The sequence below is a fragment of the Micromesistius poutassou genome (assembly GCF_964030765.1).
Source record: "Micromesistius poutassou genome assembly, chromosome: 8".
NCBI classification, from domain to species: Eukaryota; Metazoa; Chordata; class Actinopteri; order Gadiformes; family Gadidae; genus Micromesistius; species Micromesistius poutassou.
In genome coordinates this window covers 15,742,039-15,762,468 of record NC_140278.1, presented here as the reverse complement: position 1 = coordinate 15,762,468, position 20,430 = coordinate 15,742,039, and the positions used below count along the sequence as shown (strand labels likewise).

The 20,430-nt window shown below is 47.1% G+C and overlaps 1 protein-coding gene across 2 annotated transcripts in view; it reads left to right on the top strand.

Annotated features, from left to right (window-relative positions):
• Positions 1-15,314, top strand: part of syngap1b (synaptic Ras GTPase activating protein 1b) — a gene marked incomplete at its 5' end in the record, with an annotated part of 107,730 nt that extends 92,416 nt beyond the window's left edge. The window contains 14 exons of one of the 2 annotated variants that reach the window (XM_084471757.1): positions 1,013-1,166; positions 2,468-2,566; positions 5,364-5,603; positions 6,230-6,565; positions 7,062-7,206; positions 8,227-8,371; positions 8,683-8,919; positions 9,364-9,595; positions 10,039-10,244; positions 11,353-11,567; positions 12,175-12,782; positions 12,930-13,361; positions 13,703-13,879; positions 14,832-15,314. In XM_084471757.1, coding sequence (XP_084327883.1) covers positions 1,013-1,166; positions 2,468-2,566; positions 5,364-5,603; positions 6,230-6,565; positions 7,062-7,206; positions 8,227-8,371; positions 8,683-8,919; positions 9,364-9,595; positions 10,039-10,244; positions 11,353-11,567; positions 12,175-12,782; positions 12,930-13,361; positions 13,703-13,879; positions 14,832-15,047 — 3,442 coding nt within the window. In that variant the 3' untranslated portion in view covers positions 15,048-15,314. The remainder of the gene's footprint in view (positions 1-1,012; positions 1,167-2,467; positions 2,567-5,363; positions 5,604-6,229; positions 6,566-7,061; positions 7,207-8,226; positions 8,372-8,682; positions 8,920-9,363; positions 9,596-10,038; positions 10,245-11,352; positions 11,568-12,174; positions 12,783-12,929; positions 13,362-13,702; positions 13,880-14,831) is intronic. The other variant, XM_084471756.1, reaches the window with a different exon arrangement.
• Positions 15,315-20,430: the final 5,116 nt, after the last annotated feature.

Below are 20,430 nucleotides of genomic sequence, written 5' to 3'. Positions count from 1 at the left end.
CTGTGCGAGCGTGGATGAAGGGTGTTTGTGTTTGAATGTTGTCCATAACGGAGGAGAGCGCAGGAGACTCGGGAGGAACAAGGGACTTAGTAGGGACAATATCTCTTTCATCTTCCTCTTGTATCTCTTCTGCCTCTTCTGTCCTTTATTTATCTCACTCACTTCTTTTTCCCTCTTCCATTTTATTGCAGTTTCTATTTTTACTTTGAACAACATTATTTTACCAATCTTTGCAGAGCTCTGTTTTGTGTATGAGTGTTTTTAATGCTTGCAATGTGTGTGTAGTATCTGTGTTTGAATGCATGTGCCCTGATTTTTACTGATGTCCTTAAATGTGGGTGGGTATGTGTGTGTGTGGGGGGGGGGGTTACTTGATATGTGTGTGTGTTTGTTTATAAATGTGTGTTCATCGATGAGTTTGTGTTCTTTTATACTGTATGTGTGTGTATGTTTTCTGCAGGCCACGTGTGTCTGTGTGATTATACGTGGGTGTGTGTGTCTGTATGTGAGTGTGTCCTGGAGGCAAGTGTGTGTGTCCTGCAGGAGAGTGTGTGGGAGTACAGGAGAGAGAGTAGGCGAGCAAGACAGACACATTGTGTTCTCTGCTTTTACACATACTCACACACTGAAGCTGCTCAGAACCCAGGTTTGAGCAGAATTACACTGCTAGTTATTTTACCTCATAGTTTCTTGAAAGAATGTTATGTAAGTTGTTTGTGTTTTACGTTGTAATTGAATGGTGTGTGTATGTATAATTTATGTTTAATATAATGTACTTGACCGAGAAGAAACTCAATGTCTTATTTTCTTTATTAAAACATCTATCTATTAATCTATCTATCCATCGATCGCTCACACACTATATATTTCTTTATATCTCTCTTCCCCCCCTCTGTCTCTCTCTCTTTATCTCTCTCTCTCTTTCTCTCTCTGTCTCTCTCTCTGTCTCTCTCTCTCTCTCTCTCTCTCTCTCTCTCTCTCTCTCTCTATCTCTCTCTCTCTCTGTGGCCAGGACCCGTCTGATGCAGAGCTTCAAGGAGTCCCACTCCCATGAGTCTCTGCTGTCCCCCAGCAGCGCGGCCGAGGCACTAGACCTCACCCTGGACGAAGATGCCATCATCAAGCCCGTCCACTCCAGCATCCTGGGCCAGGAGTACTGCTTCGAGGTGGGCCACTAGTGCTGTTAGCTCTAGCCAGGAGTACTGCTTCACGGTGGGCCACTAGTGCTGTTAGCTCTAGCCAGGAATACTGCTTCACGGTGGGCCACTAGTGCTGTTAGCTCTAGCCAGGAGTACTGCTTCACGGTGGGCCACTAGTGCTGTTAGCTCTAGCCAGGAGTACTGCTTCAAGGTGGGCCACTAGTGCTGTTAGCTCTAGCCAGGAGTACTGCTTCGCTGTGGGCCATCAATGCTGTTGTGCATTAGCATTAGCCATGGGTAATGGACATACACACCAGGTTGCATTCAAGTCAAATGCACACAAGTGGTAAAAGCAATTTCATTAATACACAGGATCAGATGTTATAATCCCTTGTGCCAAAATCCAAGGAAAACACATATTCAGGGGCCCCTGTCCAAACCAACCTTACAAGCACGCTGGCTACCAAACTACCAACCAAAGGTGAAAAACACGATAAATAATTACCTATCCTAGTACCTATCCTATCCTAAACTAACTAGCCCAACTAACAGCAGTAAATACAGCAGTATGTAGTAAGCAGAATATCATTGGGGTTATCAAGTGGGCACCCTCTTTCACAGATGTTTTGTTAAGTTAGGCCCACGACACCTCCTGAAGGCTTAACATTGAAACCAGTGTCCTGGATTCACCCCCCTCAATACTGCCACCACATTGCCACATTTAATGCATCTAAACACTCTCTTTCCTGCATCGTACCCCTAGCCCTACCGCTAACCCTGACCAAACAAACACGTTAGCACAATAGCACACGTTAGCACATCTGGCTTACCTTAGCTTGGTAACCCCAGGAAGTATGTTTTCTCCTTATCCACAGCCATTCACTTGCTCGTTCTGCTGCCACGGACATGTCACTAACCGCTTGCCTCAGACTTCGTCCACAAATACCCAGTTCAGTCAGCAAGCTAATAGCAGATCTAGCCATGAACCCCCGCGCACCAACTTCAATAGGCCTTAGTCGCGTAGTCCAGCCTCGCTGTGCTGCCTCTCCAGCCATGGCAGCACAGCGAGGCTGGACTACGCGACTAAGGCCTATTGAAGTCGGTATTAAAATATTAAATGTGATTTACAAACATTCTATTTAAAAATATATAATAAATGAAACAGGACTACGCCTCAAGGACTCGTACATCTAGAAAACACAAAAATCCACACAGCTTTTATTTTTTGTCCCTCTTCAGAGCAGTAAAAAAAAAAAAAAAAACAGCTTACCGTCCCCATGGTTACTAATGGCTGTGTGGTGTTGATGTTGCCATTGGCTACACCCCAGGTCACCACAGCGTCGGGGACCAAGTGCTTTGCTTGTCGCTCGGCCGCCGAGAGAGACAAGTGGATCGAGAACCTGCAGAGAGCTGTCAAACCCAACAAGGTGAGGGGAGAGAACAGAGCGGGAAAGCAACCGATGACAACCCACTTGTCCGTGTGTGTGTCTCCCTCTCTCTCCCCTTCCACCCCCCCTGTCTCTCGTTGTTGTCTGTCCTCGGTGGGAGCCCACGTCTCCGTCTCTCTTGTGTGTGAACCCCCATTGCGTGTGCGTGCCCGTGTGCGTGTTCCGTGTCCGTCCGTGTGTTTGAAAGCAGCCACTGTGTATCGACGACATCACGACCACGTTCAAAAAAGAAACCTTGTATTTAAAACACTTATTTTCAACTCTAGATACTAGATACCCCATAACAGCTGGCGTGAGGAAGCCAGGTGTAAACAAGGTCACGCAGACGCCAATTTCATATTTATGATTTTATATCTATCCCCCAAAAACAGCCTTTTGACCACCCGGAATGGCCTGGGGGCTGGGGGTTCGTCAGAAATAATCGGACGCTTATGATCCCTGCTTTGTGTGAGCGAATAGCAAATACATTTGTGGGCGGCCCCCTCCTGTCACCTGGGTTGTTATGGAGAAAGGGAGGAAGGAGGTCGCGGGGAGGCGGAGGCGACGGGGTGTGTTGGAAGACAACAGGGGGAGCCACATGTTATCAAAGCCGGGCCGGGCTGCAGCGGCGTCTTCAGAGACTCACCAGATGCTCTGGCCCCAGGGTTCCAGGGCTCAATCTACCACCTCCACCAAGGATCTGGCCAAAAGAAGGACCAAACGAGCCCTCCCTCCCAGTCTGAGATCTAGCGCTAACCCACATCCAACCCCCCAGCCATCCAGTAACAGCAAGCACTTTGCAGCACCGGCCAGATGTGTCTACAGAGATTAGGAAACAACAGGTTTTGAGATCAGCATAATTAGTACAAACACTTGGGGGCAGGATAGCCGAGTGATTTCGGCGTTAGGCTTATGGCTTGCAGGATTCTGTGTTTAAAGCCCAATGTCTGTCAACCTGTAGGCATGCTTGAAGAAGCCCTACCTGCTCCTTATTGACGTGCATCTATCCTACACTGTTGGTCGCATTAGATGAAACCATCAGGCTTTTAGTTCAGTCCTAATACTTGTCCTGGAGGGGGATGGTTAAAGTAGAGTTACCATTGAAGAAGTTAAGATCTGGTGTAGTCCTCTTCTACACTCCTGACCATCTCATCAAAAGATGGATTGGAGAGTGGAGAAGAGAGGGACCCTGTACGGAGGAGGACAAGATAGAAGATCACGGTGGTGATCACAGCTCAGCTGGAAGTCCCAGCGTCCCGAAGTGAAAGTGAAAGCATTTTCAGCCTGCAATCTTGATGTGCTAATTAGCACACCCCCGAGGAATGCAGAGGAGCCGAATCTGCTGGTTCAATATCGCGAGCAGAGCGAGATGACAGGAGAAACTCACAGAGGATCTCAAAGACAACATGATGTTAATAACTAAGGATTCGCTTTTTCTGCTTCCCAAAAGAGTCATTGATTGACGTTACTTTGTCAATAATAGACTTAACATCTCCCACCCTCTCAACTGAGCCCCACACCGGGCTGACAACATGCAATGACAACATGTTTTGTCACTTCTGGACCATCCAATCAAACTCTTCCTTAGGACGAAATACCAAATCCTCCTACAATTTGGCCTCCAAATTGGGCATACTTGGGCAAAAAAAACTTTGGATCTCAGAATTGGTCAGATTGGTTCTGGGTGCTATTTCGACGGGCTCCTGGAGGGTTCTGCAAGCTTGGCGGATGTGTTTCAGCCAGCTGTCTGAGGAGCCAGGGATTGAGAGGCAGGCTGCGGAGGAGGAGGAGGAGGCTGCCGCTGTGGCATTTCAGCCCGATTGGTGTGACTCAGCACCTGCTGGCTCAAGCACCGCTCTCCGCAATCACCACAGCGCTTCCCACCGCGCTTCCCATGGATTTGTGTATCTCTACTTTTATGTGGATTTGGGTTGTGAAATCAGAGAAACAGTTTTGTGCAAAAGCTTCTGGACCCCGGTGTCTGGAGGTCTAAAGGCCACCACTTCCCTATCGCGGCTCCTCGACTTCCTCCTCCTTCTGTCACCGATTTGTTTGACTTTGACATTTTCCCAAAGCTGCTAGCTCACAGACCCTCCTGCCTTTCAACTGTGCTGCTGTTGTGAGTCCCGTAGTCGTGGTTACCGCGCTACCGCAGTGGAGCTCCTGGTGTAACTGGACCTCCGGGCTTTCTGGCTTCCAAGCGCTCGTTTATCACAGGAACCGAGCTGCTGCTTGCTGGCTGCCTCGCTCTCACACCACTTCAACACGCTAATGTGTGGGCTGGCACGAATGCCCACACATGTAAAATAATACAGTACACACACACACACACACACACACACACACACACACACACACACACACACACACACCGACAAGCACACACACAGACATACACCCACACACACACACACACACACACACACACACGCACACAAACAAGTAAACATTCACACACACACACACACACCTACACACACACTCACATACACACACTCACACACACACACACACACACACACACACACACACACACACACACTAATAAACACACACTCACAAGTTAACATACATGCATGTCAACGCGCACACAGGAAAACACGGTGGTCCCGTGACATTGTTTGTGATGTTTACCTTTGTCCTCCTCCTCCTGTGTTGTCTTCATCTGCCTTTACACCACCCGTCGCTGTCGGACGTCTTAGCGACCTGCATATGGGGACTTCTGGATGTTCCCCAGCGTCCACACCCTATCTCTCACACCCTGGGTCTCCCCCCCCCCCCCCCACTGTCTCCGCAGGACAACAGTCGGCGAGTGGACAATGTGCTCAAACTGTGGATCATCGAGGCCCGCGAGCTTCCAGCCAAGAAGCGTTACTACTGTGAACTGTGCCTGGACGACATGCTGTACGCGCGCACCACCAGCAAGCCCCGCACCGACACCGTCTTCTGGGGAGAGCACTTTGAGTTCAACAACCTGCCCGCCGTCCGCAACCTTCGCCTTCACCTCTACAAGGAGACGGACAAGAAGAGACGCAAGGTGAGCAGCACGACACGAGCTAGACGCAGAGCCCAACCCCCCCCCCCCCCCCCCCCCCCCGACGTCAGCCCGGGGCTAACATGCGGCGGCGCCGAGTTTGCGTCTTGTTTGTAGCGTGACCGTTAAATGAAACCGAATCATATTTTGGAAAAATCCGATGCATTATTTTTTGCATGTGTCCCCCACATGGCTGTGTGCTTTAGGCTTTGCCTTAATCCTGCTTGAAACCCAAGTCCACTGGGATAACAAAATAACAAGGGTTTTAATTTTACTATTGATTGCTTTGATTCTCTGTCTGCATGTTTTTTTTAATATAATAATCTTCTTGTAATAGGGGGGCCTTCCTCTTAGCTCCAATGAAAGGAAGGACAGTTAACTTGCTAGGATTAAATGTTGCGCCAAACAACTTGATTTGCTGTTGATTCACTATTGATCATTGTGCTATTGTATTTTGTACATGGTATGCTGTGTGTTGTGTGTTGTGTGTCATGTGTCTCACGTCAAATGTCCTATATTGTGTGTTGAATGTTCTACGTCGTTTGTCGTGTGTCAATACGTTGTGTGTTGTATGTTCTATGTTGTGTGTCAAATGTTGTGCGTCGCGGGCGGGATGTTCCGACGCACAGGAGAAGAGCACATACCTGGGCCTGGTCAGCATCCCCATCTCCAGCATCACAGGGCGTCAGTTTGTGGAGCAGTGGTACCCGGTCATTCAGCCCAGCGTCCTCACCAAGGGAGCGGGCGTGGGCGGGGGGAAAATCATCAACGCTTCGCTCCGCCTCAAGTCCCGCTACCAGACCATGAGCATCCTACCCATGGAGCTGTACAAAGAGTTTGCCGAGTACGTCACTAACAACTACCGCACGCTGTGCGCCGTGCTGGAGCCCGTGCTCAGCGTCAAGAGCAAAGAGGAGGTGGCGTGCGCTCTGGTTCACATCCTGCAGAGCACAGGGAAGGCTAAGGTAGGTCGGGAGTCCGGAGCTGTTTACCGGCTCACACTGTTTACTGCTTTCATCTAAAGCGACTCGCAAGTCAGGCTGAGAACGATCACATCAACAGCATGCCATCCCAGTCGGGGTATCTACAGAGGACGCTAATGCGGTGCACAAGCTAGTTTGGACAACAACTGGACAGAGTAAAGAGTAGCCATGTGAAAAAAAGTCAGTGAATGAGGAACCTTAATTTACCTTATAGGCAACAATAAGCATGATGTAGGGACATTATAAAAAAGCCTATTCATTTGGTAGATTGGTTGTATAATTATATGTAATTATCATCGTCTTCAGTCTATTTTGAGACACTTTTGAGCACGAAAACAAACCCCTACCTACTCATGGTGGGTTGGGGGCTAGAGTGCATGACAGATCCGCATGTATCTGTGGGATCATCTGCTAAATGATGGAATGCTCAACGTGAAAGATGGAATTGTAATTGTGAGAATGTTTTTGTTTTCTGCAGGACTTCCTGTCAGACATGGCGATGTGTGAGGTAGACAGATTCATGGACCGAGAACACCTTATCTTCAGAGAGAACACTCTGGCCACCAAAGCCATAGAAGAGTACCTCAAGCTGATTGGACACAAGTACCTCAAGGACGCTATAGGTACGACCATTATTACACATTAGTCCTAATTGCCTCTTCTTTCAGGCTACTTTTTAAGATGTAAGGTTGCTTGATATTCAGTTTGATAAGAATCCCAGTAAAGATTCCACAAGTATCAGATCCATACCTGTATTTGACTGTAGTGCTGTAGGTAACCAAGCACTCTGGCTAGGAAACGCAGTAACAGCCAGTATTGTACTCTTATGTCGCTTTTCCACCGACAGTATCAGCTCGACTCGACTCAACTCGACTCGACTCGACTCGACTCGACTCGGTTTGGTTCCAGGCACGTCGCGTTTCCATCTAAAAAAGTACCTCTTCAATGTGGGCGGGTCGTAGAAAAGAACCTCTCCAACATGGGCGGGTGGTCATTTGGTTTTAATCCCGGGAGACGGGATTCCCGGGAAATCTGAATCTGATCAAGACTATTTCCTGATTCCCGGGAAAGGTTATGATGGGAAATAAAATAAAATAAAAAGCACAATGACTGCGCGTCTATTGTTGTCATATGGTAACTTTGATGGAGGCGAAACTCGAGCCCTGGGAAAGGAACAACACTAAAACGAAACAGCGAAACGCTGATCCTCGGGAGCGGGTCTGTGGACTCCAGCCACGCCGGACACACACAACCACGCCGAACACACACAACCATGTGCAGCCTAACTCTAGCCCCAGGAAAGGAGCGACATACACGGCAAAAACGCTGATCAGTGTCCCCCTCGGGAGTGGGTCCGTGGACTCCAACCACGCCGGACACAACTTAACTTTGAGTGATTATTCCCGTTTACAGCCGCTGGCCAATCAGTTGCCAGCAGCCTGTTTACGTCACACAAAAGTACCTACTCCGCTCGCTTGGAACCTCAACCGAGGTAGTACTAAAAAAAGTACCCGGTACTAGGTACTTTTTTTGCCAATGGAAACGCAAAAAAAGGCGAGTCGAGTCGAGCTGGTACTGTCGGTGGAAAAGCGGCATTAATGTATTGGCATTTGAACAGTATTGTAACAGTAGTGTATTTGCAGGCGAGTTCATCAGAGCCTTGTACGAGTCAGAGGAGAACTGCGAGGTAGACCCCATGCGAACCCCACCCTCTGTGCTCCCCGACCACCAAGCTAACCTACGCATGTGCTGCGAGCTGGCGCTGTGCAAGATCATCAACTCCCATTGGTGAGTAGTGTGTCCCTCCGAGCCTGAACCTGGCCATGTGAAAGTAGGACAACCGACATACCCATAGGGGATGTATCTTGTGTGTACTGCCATGTGCATTCACAATCATCTTAGGTTCCTCCTCACGGTTCCTCGTCATGGTTCTAACGTTCCTCGTCATTGTTCCTCCTCACGGTTCTCCTGTAACGTTCCTCCTCACGGTTCTCCTAACGTTCCTCCTCACGGTTCTCCTAACGTTCCTCCTCACGGTTCTCCTAACGTTCCTCCTCACGGTTCTCCTGTAACGTTCCTCCCCCCCGGTTCCTCCCCAGCGTGTTCCCCCGGGAGCTGAAGGAGGTGTTTGCATCGTGGAGGGTACGCTGTGCTGAGCGGGGCCGAGAGGACATCGCCGACCGCCTCATCAGTGGCTCGCTCTTCCTGCGCTTCCTGTGTCCCGCCGTGATGTCCCCATCGCTCTTCAACCTGACACAGGAGTACCCCGACGAGCAGACCTCCCGCACCCTCACCCTCATAGCCAAGGTGGTGCAGAACCTGGCCAACTTCTCCAAGTCAGTGCCCTTCCACACAGGCTTTAGTGTTCTGCTGCTGCTTTCAGTTGGATGCTTTGGGATTTGGTGATTTTTGCTTGTACCTTTGAATAACTTTGTTGTTATATTTTTATTGGTCTTCATGCGTGTAGCTAATTTATTGTAGGACAGATTATATTTACTTTCTTTATACCTACTGCTTTTCTTTTTAACTTAAGCTATCAGAGATAAATTAGTTAAAAGGATGCCGTGCAAATACTTTATTCATTAATATATCGTATTTTTGCATTCAGCTTATGTTTATATTGTCTTTACTTAATCTTTCCCTTGCTTTCCTCATTTTCATCCCTTCTTTCTCTGATTCTGGTTTCTTCTCTTCCTTCATCTTCCCATTGCTTCTCCTCCTCCTCCTCCAATATCCTCCTCCCCCTCCTCCTCCTCCTCCCACTTCCTCATTGGCTCCAGATTCGGCACTAAAGAGGAGTACATGTGCTTCATGAATGAGTTCCTGGAGATGGAGTGGGGCTCCATGCAGCAGTTCCAGTACGAGATCTCCAACCTGGACAGCGTGAGCAACGCGGGCAGCTTCGAGGGCTACATCGACCTGGGCAGGGAGCTGTCCATCCTCCACAGCCTGCTCTGGGAGGTCATGGCCCAGCTCAGCAAGGTTAGCGGGACAACGGTGAATGATCCCCGCGTTTGTATATACCGCTTCCTACTCGCCTTTTGCTAGCCGCAATGGCCACTTATGCATTGTGTTTATTATGTACGCCTCATGTTTTCCCACTGATTAGGGTCGGGGTCAAAAGTCAGAACTGAATATTTTTTGGAAAAAATCCCGTTTTTCCAAGTAAAACGGGATAAGCGAATGTGATTTAATCCGTACCACACCTATTGTGCCTCATTGCATGTTTATGTTTACATTACATATTAAAATGAATATGTATAGTTTGGTGGACCCTTGCACTGTTAATGACCGAAGCAAGTGACACAGAATCAGTTCAGGCTTGAGAATACGTATCTTATATATTCGTTGTCCAATTTTACATTCAAAGTCAATTATAAAATAGAGCAGACATTATCAATTCAAGAAGTTGAATATTTGAATATTAATTTTGTGTTTTTTCCCTGTGACTCCAGGACGCCATCATCAAACTGGGCCCGTTGCCCCGTCTCCTGAACGACATCAGCATGGCGCTGCGTAACCCCCACCTCCAGAGGCAACCCAGCCACCAGGGGCCCGGCCGCCTGCAGGAGAAGCAGTCGGACCGCCTGCTCTCCAGACCCAGCTTCAACAGGGCCCCCTCCTCCGAGTTCCAGAATATCATGATGAGGGATCTCAATAGGTACGACAAGTAAGTTGGGTGGTTCTTGGGTAAGTCGGTTGCCTGGTGAGTGGTTGGTTGAGTGGTGAGTGGTTGGTTGGTGAGTGGTTGGTGAGTGGATGGTTGGTGAGTGGTTGGTTGAGTGGTGAGTGGTTGGTTGGTGAGTGGATGGTTGGTGAGTGGTTGGTGAGTGGTTGGTTGGTGAGTGGTTGATGAGTGGATGGTTGGTGGTTGGTGAGTGGTTGGTTGGTGAGTGGTTGGTGAGTGGATGATTGGTGAGTGGTTGGTGAGTGGATGGTTGGTGGTTGGTGAGTGGTTGGTTAGTGGATGGTTAGTTAGTGGTTGGTGAGTGGTTGGTGAGTGGTTGGTTAGTGGATGGTTGGTTAGTGGTTGGTGAGTGGATGGTTGGTTAGTGGTTGGTGAGTGGTTGGTTGGTGAGTGGTTGATGAGTGGATGGTTGGTGGTTGGTGAGTGGTTGGTGAGTGGATGATTGGTGAGTGGTTGGTGAGTGGTTGGTGAGTGGATGGTTGGTGAGTGAGTGGTTGGTGAGTGGATGGTTGGTGGTTGGTGAGTGGTTGGTTAGTGGATGGTTAGTTAGTGGTTGGTGAGTGGTTGGTTAGTGGATGGTTGGTGAGTGGATGGTTGGTGAGTGGATGGTTGGTGGTTAGTGGATGGTGAGTGGATGGTTGGTGAGTGGATGGTTGGTGAGTGGTTGGTGAGTGGTTGGTTAGTGGTTGGTTAGTGGTTGGTGAGTGGATGGTTGGTTAGTGGTTGGTGAGTGGATGGTTGGTGAGTGGTTGGTGAGTGGATGGTTGGTGGTTGGTTAATGGTTGGTTAATGGTTGGTGAGTGGATGGTTGGTTAGTGGTTGGTGAGTGGATGGTTGGTGAGTGGTTGGTGAGTGGATGGTTGGTGGTTGGTTAATGGTTGGTTAATGGTTGGTGAGTGGATGGTTGGTTAGTGGTTGGTGAGTGGATGGTTGGTGAGTGGTTGGTGAGTGGATGGTTGGTGGTTAGTGGATGGTGAGTAGATGGTTGGTGAGTGACTGGCGTTGACTGGGTTCCTCCATCCATATGAAGGCCTCTTACCCGCCCGTCTCTGTCATGTGTCTGCCACGCGGCCGTCTCCAGCTCTATAGATATCACTCGCTTGCCTTCCCCCACCACTGGGGTCCCCGGTGGGGGGGTCATGCCCTCGCGCCCCCAGTTGAGTTTCCAGGAGCGGGAGCACCTCCAGCGGGCCAACTCCAAAGATGTTTTCTACGTGACGCGCCCCCCCCTGGCGCGGTCCAGCCCCGCCTACTGCACCAGCAGCTCTGACATCACCGACCCGGACCCCAAGGTGAGTGTCTGTCCTGAGTCTGTCCGTGATGTCGTACATCGGCCGGATGTCTGCCATCCCATCCCAGTCGGTTAGCCTTGTTCTCGCTGAGCCCAAGCGGTCGGTTAATGCATGGCGAAATGCATATTCGCTGTTGAGATGCTAAAATCAAACGGCAGGGACCGCAGAAAGCTCGGGACGTGACCGGACACCGATTCCCCCGATCATAGACCACATGGGGCGATAACCTGAGGCCCGCGGCACAGCGTTACAGTGTTCCTGCAGGTTGATTTTACGATACAGTCACTCTGTATCGCGGTAAGTTATCATGACATGGTCATATCATGATCTGCTTTCTCCCCAAGTTGTCATACAACCCATTTTAGGAAGTATTTCCCGGGAAATACTTTGAAGCGATCCAGTGTCCGGGGTGTACCTAGGTAACTAAAAAAAACACGCACCCCTACCACGCTTCACCCATGTCATCCGTGGCCTCGTCACCTTGATGGAGACAACGATGCGGCAGCACGCTGCTGCCACTTATTTACAAATATATACCGCTTACCGCTCATGACGCTCATCATTTAGCTGCTCAGTGTCAATCAAAAAGCGTATCTATAATGGACCTCCAGGATTTCCCCGAATGAACAGCGTGTCTAACCTGCGCTCGGTGGACATGCTACACTCCTCTCAGGCCTCCATCGGCGGCGGCATGGGCAGCTTCGGCGGGCTGAGCAGCGGGGGCGGTGGCGGCCTGGGCTCGGGCCTCAGCAGCCAGCTCCGGGCCGGCGGGCGTCTGTCGGCCGGCTCTGGGGGCTCCAGCATGTCTGGCGGCCTCCGGCTGAGCCAGATGGGCGCCACCACCGACTCGCTGTCCCAGCAGCAGCAACAGCAGGCCGCCGCCATGCGCTACCCGCTTTCCTTCCAGAACCCCCTCTTCCACCTGGCCACCGCGGACGGACCCCAGCAGCAGCAGCAGCAGCAGCAGCAGCAGCTCCACCACCAGCACAGCCGGGCCCAGCCCCCGCCGCCCCTGCTCCTGGCCCCCGACCCGGAGCCCTCCCACCAGTCCTACGTGCCCCAGTTCGCCCACGGAGGGTTCTCCCGAAGCGAGGACCTGTCCACCCTCAGGACCCGGGACGGCCACCTGAACCAGCCCAGCATCATCCACTCCCACAGCTACAGCGACGACTACACCCGTGCGGACCAGGGACGCAGGCAGCTCTCCATGCACATGCAGGTACGTGGTGAGGCAGATTTTAAGGTTTCCGTGGCGAAACTGTGAAAGAAGGTTTGTGCCATCACTCTCTCTTTTACTGCTGATAAAAGGGACAGCATTCCACCTTTGCACAATGAAAGGTCATTTAAATGTGTCTGTGTCTTTAAGGATAACATCCCACCGCAACACATGATGGGCATGGCGTCCCAGACGGGGACCTCCCACTCCTCCCTGGCCACACCCCCTTCCACAGTCCAGCCAGTGCGCCAGAGTTCCATCGCCCCGCCTCCCGCCCAGCGCGTCAAATCGCAGACCTCGCATCAGCTGTCCGTCAGCACGGCGGCCAACCCTGTGGCGCCGGCCAAGACGCGGCCCCAGAGCGGAAACCTCCTCCAGTCCCCCGAGTCAGGCTATGCCGGCAGGCAGCAGGGCCCCAGGCAGCTGTCTGTCAAGGGCACCCCCCCGGGCCTCCCCCACCAACAGAGCTCTGTCCGGGAGAACCAGAGTCCGCAGGGAACCACCAATCAGAGCAATCAGCAGTCGCCACAGCAACAGCAACCCCAGCAACAGCACCTGCTGAAGCCCACCATGAGCAAACAGGTACCGTCGGTTTCAATGCAGACCACATTATGTACCCCTCTTCCTCTGGCTGATCCTCCCCTCCTCTGTTACCGCCTGTGTTACCGGCTGATCCGCATCTCCGAGAGCCTTTGAAGTGTGCCAGCCGTCAGGGTGTCAGGCGGGATTCTTTTATTAGATATGAGTTGGTGGCTCATTGTTCTGAAGCTTGTCAGGATTACCAAAGTGTGGGCCAGAAACAAATAGATGAATTGAGCTGTACGGCCCCAATGAATGAACCACCCCTTTCCCCTCTCCCCAAACCCACCAAGGCTTTTGGCTCAATATAACCGACTTCTGATCTTCTTGATCATTGCATTCAGGGTTCCCAGACTCCCTCCAGCCTCAACCCCCCCACCCCGGCCAACGAGCGGACGGTGGCCTGGGTGTCCAACATGCCTCACCTCTCGGCGGACATCCCGCTGAGCGCCCGGTCCGACCGCGAGGACTTCAAGCTGAAGGAGTACTCGAAGAGCATGGACGAGTCCCGCATGGAGAGGGTAGGTGTTGATGTTCCTGGGCCTATGACGGAGCAGGTGGTTGGTCATGCTGCGTTTGAAATTGTAAGTGGGTACAAAAAAAAATAATAATTTCAATAGGTAACACAAGGTCAAGATGTCGGCTCAATTGGTACCTCATCACTAGTAAAAGGGGGTGTGAAGTGTGTGTGGAGGATGGCTGGTTTAAGAAATCTCACCTGGAAGGAGTTGGACAAATTGGTCTCTGGGGCCGGGTGAGGCTGCACATCTGTACATTGAGCAATCAATGTGCACAGGTTAAACCAGCCATCACCACACACACTCTGGGAGATCTGCGCCATTGGCAGCATGGAGCACCATCTGTTTGTATCATTATACTCAACCTCTACAATAAACCGGTTTTCAACACCACCACCCTGTGTCCTTGGTCTGGATGAGCCCAGAAAAGCCACCAAGGTGGGGCGTGGCAGCCATCTATGTGGCATGGACATTGTTACAGGGGATAATGGAGTTTCGGGCCTTTAAAGCTCTGCGGTGGGCAACATGGTATAATGGCTAGGTTGTTTGTCTCCCAGCCCAAAGCAACTGGGTTTGCTGCACAAGGTGCATAACACCAGGACCTGAATCTGAAAATACTGCCAGTGGCGTTGGATAGATACGTCTGTCAACTGACTAAATAGTAAATAACAATACAGCCCTTATGTTAGATATATTATCTTGGATTGGGTGAATCAGAGGTTTAAAGGGTAAATGAATACTTCAGTGAAGGATTAATATATTTCCACTGCAGTCGTCATAATGAAGTCATTTTAAGTTAGGACACAAATAAAATCACCAGAAAATTGGTCCGTAAACGTTTATACTCTCACAATTAAGCCCAATAAGTCCCAAATGTTGGCGAAATTTGGGTCTTTTCTGGTTCCCTCAGTGTGTTCTCCTCCTCACCTCCCCTGGTGCCTCTCCTCTGCTCCAGGTGAAGGAGTACGAGGATGAGATCCACTCGCTGAAGGAGCGCCTGGTGATGTCCCACAAGAAGCTGGAGGAGTATGAGAGGAGGCTGCTGAGCCAGGAACAGCAGACCAGTCAGATCCTCCTGCAGTACCAGAACCGGCTGGACGACAGCGAGCGTCGGCTCAGGCAGCAGCAGCACGAGAAAGACTCCCAGATTAAAGGGATAATCAGCAGGTAAATGGAGGACCTTCACCACCACCATCTCGCTGTCGTTGTTGTTGATGTTGACGCTGTTGTTGCGAAGGAGAGAAAGTAAAGAGACCTCAAAAAGCTTTTCAACTTCTGCTTGGGGCGGATGAGTCATTTTACATTTTGTCCGGCACCAATACCATGAACCCCATACCATGTTGGTGAAGCACATGACATTTGACATTTGATACGCTGCCTGTGGAATGCATTAATGCTTACATCCATGATTTAACAAACTCATACACCACATGAAGAATATGTTTTCGTTAAAAGGAGAATGGTATCCTCATTAACAGATTTAAGTATGCCTGATCAAGACTCTCTTGGTGGATGACCCTGGAAATAAATGCAGAAAAATTTATGGTAGTCCGTTGGGCTACTACTACTTCTACTGCCACTACTACCAGATCATGTGGGGTAGTTCCTTTCTTCATGGGCTTATGTGCGAGTAAGTGTTTAATCGACAACGGACTAACCCAGCATGTCATTTTGGGTAGGGAAGAAAAACAAGGCTAAGTGGATTTCAGTTTTACACCTGACTGCAGTAAAATGTGGAGACAATCCTCCATCAACATCACTTTGGTTTTTATTAGTGTCAGCTGTTGGTTTCTGTAAAATGTTGATGTCTGAACTGGAATTTAATGAGCACTTAAATTGAAATATGAGGCTGCAGCTTACTTGTAGCGACACACTTCATAGACTTTATTGAGCCACTTCAAAATAAAGTTGTTGATAGAGAAGGGGTAACGTAGGCCATTGGGTGTTTCATTAGGATACTTGGGTAGCAAGGCGGATGCTATGGCTTTGCTGTAGCTGTTCTGTCTGAAACATTTACATGACTGACTCCTTGTTTTCTCCTTATAAGTAGTGTATGGTCTGCAAAGTGTAGATATGTGTGACAGAGAATATTACCACTTTAAATCCACGCCAGGTGAGACGAAATGGAAAGACAGTGAACCCCAGTCTGCTTTAATGAAATAGACCCTAAATGATCCAATCCTTGTACATAAGAGCCAACCTTTGAACACCTTCTATATCCTTTGTTTAAATGCTCAGAGGGTAGGAATGGACCTCTTCATTTTTTTCTACGAATCAAAGTTTAGAACAAAAAAATGATGGGAAAAAGATGTTCCTTTTTTAACAGAATCTCTAGGGGATCGCAGGTCACCACATAATCCACATCGTAATCTTCAACTAATCATTCAGAAGCACAAGAGGAAAGGCTAAGTTCAAGCCTGACTTGGTCATGGCTGACTCTGGAATACAATGGCATGACACCAACTCTTCCATTTTAGCATCCATGTGAGTAAGTATAATGCTGTGTGCTGATGAAGTATGGATTACTTCTTTCTTTGCCTGAACTGAGCATGAGCAATGATACCTCCGTTATTTTTAATTAACTATGTACTCCTAAGGTGTAGTCTCTCAAGATAGAAGTGTGGCTTGCACAATATTTTACGAAAGGCTCCGGTCTACACGTCTTTTGAGTAATCAGTTCCACAAATCCATAACCAGATCCAACGTATTTTGAACCAATCACTATGTTAAGATATTGATTACAATTGCATGCCTCAGATAAAGATTGGGTAGGCAATTTATATAAGAAGCATTTTTTGTCATGTTGAAATTTCATCTTGACAGAAATCAATAAATCAAATGCTCTATCTTTGGCTGTCGCAGGCCTGTAATAAGCTCATCCAATCACTTAATTCAGGCTGAATGAAATCTTTTGATGCCTTACTTGTCTATCTACCTACACGGCTACATGCGTGCACTCTGCCTGTGCACTCTCATTGTGCTGTACCCCAATACTATGCAGACACAGCTGAAGCTAGCAGCAAGCTAGTCTCGTGTTTACAGGAAGTTAAACTCTGGTGAGTTACTCCAACTTGCCTAACCTACTTGGATCCACTCTGGATTTCTGGATCTGGTTACTTTTAACTGTTCGGCTACCTAAAGTACAGACATGTAGGCTGCAGCATTTAGAAAATCAATGAAGCCCATATGAAAGGTGCAGCCACTAATGGAGGGAGTTAGTACCAAGAACATGGAGGGCGCTCGGGCACAATCAAACAAATGAGTTAGTGATCGAGTGGGAGGGAGAGAGAGAGTTGAAGAGAAGGGTTATATTAAAGTTCCCTTTCTGAGCAATCATTATGCATGACATTTCAGTGATTATTTTTATAATGGAGTCACACAGATTCACTCGAAAAGATTGAATTGTTGATTACAGTTTAATTTGCCAGAACGGTTGGGACAAGCTAAGCTAAGTTTAACCAACATTTCTCCATGTCTAGATTTAAATTCAACTTTTTGTACGTAAGAGCTGGACATTATGGACTTCCAGACATGTTTTTATGAACCAACCATTGGTCCAATGTCAGATTTGGATGGCAATGGAGACCAAATCCTTATGTTTTTCTTCCTGGTATTCTACAAATGTCAAATGAGTGTACTGTTTACACTAACAGCATATAAATTAACTAAATTATACTAAATTAACCTTCAATTCTAAAAGTGAATTCCCTTCCAGTATTAAATGAACCCCAAACATCCATTGATGTAATGGGTTGAACTACACATCAAATGTTGTGTTTAGAAATCTTTTGGATACATAACTTTAAAGTACCCCTATTTACCAGCTGGTGTGTTCAACCATTAGAAGCCATTTCAATACCCCACGTGTGATGTCACTCTAGATTTCGGAAAAGATTGCAATGGTTAATCAACATAACACCTGGTGGTGAAATATGGCCCTTAAATAATACAAGATTAGTGCACTTTGTGGACTTTCCTTCTGAAGCCAATGTGAACGTTGCCAAATGGCCAGGGCATTATTTAAGTTTAAACCAAAGACAAATAAGATCATTATATCATAAATATATTTATTCCACTTACACTAAGCATTTACAAACACACACACACACACACACACACACACACACACACACACACACACATATATATATATATATATATATATATATATATATATATATATATATATGTATATATGTGTGTGTATATATGTGTGTGTGTATATATACAGTATATATATATATATATTAAATATATATATAGTATTATCTTTGACCTGAGCTGATTAAATATCATGTTTACTGTTTAATTAAATACCAATGTTTACTGAATTCTTAGTTTATAAAAATATTTTTAAAAGTCAGTGATGTAAGAGCCAGAGTATACTATTTAAACACATATAAACCGTATATATATATAATATTGAGAGAGAAAGATAAAGAGAGATAGAGAGAGACTGTAGATGTTGTACGAGTACATTATCATAGAGAACAATATAACAATATAAAGTGTAACCATTTTATTCTTGCAATAACCATATTTTTGGTCTGAGAAGTGCAATAATGGATACAAGCGTTCATCTTTATTTTTAAGTATACTCTGTCGAAGTAGTATTCAGAATGCATAAAGTGTATACACATAGACTTGTGTACAAACAGTTTGAGCTCAAGGGAGTCAGAAAATAGCATATATTTATTAGAATTCATATTCATATTATTTCCCTCAACCGTGACATATGATACTGTATACTGTGCGAGCTACCGTTAAGAGAGCACAGTATGCTGCCTTTGGTATGTCTGTTTTGTGCTTGTGAATCGTATGCATATCCACTGAATGACTTGATGGATGTCCTTTGCTCGATGGATGCTCTTCATTAAAACAATAAGTTTCTAATATCAATAGGCTACGTCGGTGTTTTCTGCCTGGGCTTTGAGATTTGAATTCTGAAGTACGTCGTTGGTGGTGTGACATAGATGTGACAACTTACAATAATGTAAACAATGCAGTTATGGTATTATTTAAGTATTATTTCCATATTATTTCCCTTAAAAAGGGATAAAAATAAAAATAAATTCTGCAGAGATATTGGTCATGTTTTGTTGTCGGTCTGTCTGCCATCTCGTGTAGCAGAGCTGGGCTAACGGCTGTATCGATTGTTCAATAACATCTTCTATAATGCGAATCCCTTCACGATGTATTGTGTTTTTGGCTCAATCAGCATGTGATTGGTTTGAATACCAACAAAACCCACCCAGGTACTACATTAACTCTATAGGTTTCAATTTATTATATGAACTTCTATTTATTATATGCTTTTCTGATATGCGTCCGGACCTGGGTGAAACCATAGCTGAAAGTAACTCGCAAAGTTTCAGTTTTTATTTATTTTGCAGACAAAAGCTGATCCTCCGGCCTGTGCCTTGTCTCATTACAACCCACATAACTATATTGCTATTTTACTCAGTTTTCCTCCATTTATTATGTTTATTATTTATGTTTATGATGCTCATTCAGCCTGCTACCATTGGCCGTGCTACCAAAGCATGTCAAAGCACACAACGTCTCCACCAATCCTGTTTCATCCAGGTCTGATATGAATGTGTCCTTTGACTTTGCCATGAACCTCACCTGCTGTTGTACATCGCCTGTCTTCTGCCTTTTCTCTGTGTAGCAGACGTTTCATCTTGACCCAGTGTGTTACGCTTCGGGCCAACGTTGTTTGAACTGCATTGAAGACTTGATCTCATAAGCTACCACTACTTGAATAGATATACAAAGAAAATGTATTTAAAGGTCTGCAGCTTCATGATTCATTGTGTGCATTCGGAGAGTTTGATGCTGTACATTTCCATTGAGACCGTGCCAATATTTCTGTCAGTGCTTGTTTGCTCATTCTCTTTTTTCCCCATGTTTTTGTTCATTTCTTTGTAAAGTACCTCAACATTGTACATTATTCATGGAATAAAACATCCAAACACCTATGTTTAAAAAAACTCCACCTGTGGATTTGTTTTATTTATAGATGTCTGCAAGCGTGTGAATAAGAAGGCTTTGAAAAACTTTTGGAATCAGGCTTCATCCAGCAGAGACACAAAACAAAGAAAACAAATTTGTTTTGTGAAACAAAATACAAAAGAACGAGCAACCATCGTTTGTTGTCTTGGTGATTATAATTGCTATCTGGTTTCCCTAACAGCCGACGATGACGTAACGTGTAGTGTTTTGATCACAAGGCTCTGGAAAATAATTGCACATTTAAATAATCCCTTGATAAGGTGGTTGAATGACTTAATCCTCCCTCCTCCTCATGCTAATATTTCCCTTGATGCCCATTTTCCCATTTAATACAGTAGCGTACAGTAGGATGATCCACAACCCCTTTCACAGTCTTTTCCCTCCCCAAGCATTTAAAATACACTTAATTGAGATTTTAATTCATTTTGTCAGTGGCTGTCTGACTGAATGACATCTGAAAGGGCACGTAAAGACAGAAGCGTGCGCGAGTTGTCAGGAGCAATCTGGGTCACTCATTTTCCTCATTTTCATACAACTCC